The sequence below is a fragment of the Engraulis encrasicolus genome, chromosome 9, assembly GCF_034702125.1.
Source record: "Engraulis encrasicolus isolate BLACKSEA-1 chromosome 9, IST_EnEncr_1.0, whole genome shotgun sequence".
NCBI classification, from domain to species: Eukaryota; Metazoa; Chordata; class Actinopteri; order Clupeiformes; family Engraulidae; genus Engraulis; species Engraulis encrasicolus.
In genome coordinates, this window is record NC_085865.1 from 41,836,628 (window position 1) to 41,839,127 (window position 2,500).

A 2,500-nucleotide genomic window follows, 5' to 3' on the forward strand; every position below is an offset into this window, starting at 1 on the left:
GCTAAACCTCGCCTGTGCAGCTGCCACCCTGTTAGCGTTTGCATGTTGCTGGTGCTCAGATGGCTGCGTCCATGCCTCATTCGCACCAGCCGTACAGTGACCGCCTGCCACACTCACACACACACAGCCAGCCGGCCAGCACTGGACAGCCCTACAGCGAGCAGACACTGCCACACACTGCCAACCAGGTATGGACGGATGTGCACACACGCACACTGCCACATACATGCATACTATTCATCGTACATCATAGTCAGTGGATATGGTGTGTCTGAGCTAGTTACACATGGTTGTCTTTGTTGGCTACAGTTGGGGATTCCTCTGTGCAAGGAGAACACTCACATCCTATCCTCTGTGTTAGCATCACATAGTGATCCCTCTGTGTTGACATCAGTTATATTGCACTTAACTGACGCTTTATCTAAAGTGACATACTGACATTACAAGGTAATGTCAACATTGGAGTGAAATAGGACATATAGACACAAAGTCTAGAGCAGTGGTTTTCAAAGTGGGGGCCGGGAACCCCTGGGGGGGTCGCTAGGGGGTCCGCGGCAAGTTGGAAGAAAAAGTAAAACAAAAGAAATTGAGTAAAAGGTAAATAAATAAATAAAACAAAAGAAAATAAATACATTGATAAATGAATGCACACAAAAATATTCCCATTAGTTAACAGCAATATAAAAACAGCATCATTATAATCAATTCGCCTTTGGCTAAGCCCCGCCCCCTTGGGTTACAGTTGTTAGGTCGGACAGATAAGTGTTTTGTGATATCAACGTGATTTATGCAGTGACTGCAAATCGCAGCAGTTGTTCACTTGTAATGAATTAAAAAAAAACACTCCATTCATAATATTGTGAATGCAAGTATTTATTTCCTGAACTGTCATGCATCATAGTTAAAGCAACGGTTCGGAGTAGATTCACCCTAATGCCATTTGAACCGTGCCATCCATCCAGTAGTCCACCAGTAGTATTTTCTGGCTTGGGCGAACATTAGCAGAGTTACCGAGTTGTTATTTATGGTTATTTCGAATAGTTCGCCGGGCATTCAGAGTATCTCCAAACTTTAAGTTACCCCACAAAAATTACATGTCATGACACCAAACTTCTACAATAGTACAAATATGGTCTCTACTCATGAAACTGAATTGCATCTCTGAACATTCACACTATTATTTTTATTTTATACAGCATAGCCCAATGGGCACTGACAGACTATGGTTGTGAAAGGGGGTGCACAGGAAAATTGGTGTGACATGACCCATGTCAGGGGGGCCATGGCTGGAATCAACCAGTATATGGCGGTGGGCTTGTCATGGTAAAGTTTGTGAACCCCAACCTTTGGCCAAGTCCTGCCCCTTTGAGTTAGAGTTGCTAGGTTGGACAGATAAAGAGTGGGATTTGAACCAGTAACCCTCTGATCCAGTGGGCAGGTCCCTCACCATTAGGCCATGGAGGCTCCTGACTAAGGGGTGTGCATGCATGCGTGCGTGCTCTACAAAGGCACATTGCCCTTGTGTTTCGAATCTGTGCTAACGTCGTGTGTGTGTGTGTGTGTGTTCTACAGAGGCACATGCCCCAGTGTTTTCGAGACCCTGCTGTGGCCCCTCTGAGAAAGCTCTCCATCGACCTGATCAAGACTTACAAACACATCAATGAGGTATGATGTCACACTCTCTCACACACACACACACACACACACTTTACCAAGACCTACAAACACATTGATGAAATATGATCGCGCATAAAACAGCTCAGTACCCTTGTTTTCTTCTCATGACTAAAATGGTTTTCTTCTGTGTTTGTGTGTGTGTACCTGTGTTTTCTCTCTCTCTCTATCTCTCTCTCTCTCTCTCTCTCTCTCCTCTCTCTCTCTCTCTCTCTCTCTCTCTCTCTCTCTCTCTCTCTCTCTCTCTCTATCTCTCTCTCTGTTTTCTTTTTCCTTGTTTTTGTGTGTGTGATTTCTTTTTCATGTGTGTGTGTGTGTGTGTGTGTGCGTTTTCCTGAATGTGTGTGCACGCCGCGTATCAGGTGTATTATGCAAAGAAGAAGCGTCGGCACCAGCAGGGGCAGGGCGAGGACTCGAGCCATAAGAAGGAGAGGAAGGTGTTCAACGATGGCTACGACGATGACAACTACGACTACATCGTCAAGAACGGCGAGAAATGGATGGACCGATATGAGATCGACTCCCTGATCGGAAAAGGCTCTTTCGGACAGGTCAGGCCCTAATCAATTAATTTACACTGATCATTTATACTATTTTATAATCATTCATAAGATATTCATATGAGATCGGCTCACGGAAAAGGCTCTTTCGGATAGGTCAGACAATAATCAATATGCTAGCCTGGTGAGCCAGACCCGTACAGCAAAAAGCTGTACAAGGGTCTGGGTGAGCTCGGAGACGGTGTGGGCGGGATAAACGGTTGTCTATCAAAATGCCTTGGCACTCAACGCCACGCAACAGGATGGTGGAACAACCAATCCCCACA

At 45.4% G+C, this 2,500-nt stretch overlaps 1 protein-coding gene across 1 annotated transcript in view; it reads left to right on the forward strand.

Annotated features, from left to right (window-relative positions):
• dyrk1ab (dual-specificity tyrosine-(Y)-phosphorylation regulated kinase 1A, b) overlaps positions 1 to 2,500 on the forward strand; it is a 50,543-nt gene that overhangs the window by 33,863 nt on the left and 14,180 nt on the right. The window contains exons 2-4 of the mRNA XM_063207162.1: positions 1 to 188; positions 1,573 to 1,665; positions 2,037 to 2,225. The exon at positions 1 to 188 is cut by the window's left edge and continues 18 nt beyond it. Of these exons, the coding sequence (XP_063063232.1) occupies positions 60 to 188; positions 1,573 to 1,665; positions 2,037 to 2,225 (411 nt within the window). The 5' untranslated portion in view covers positions 1 to 59. The remainder of the gene's footprint in view (positions 189 to 1,572; positions 1,666 to 2,036; positions 2,226 to 2,500) is intronic.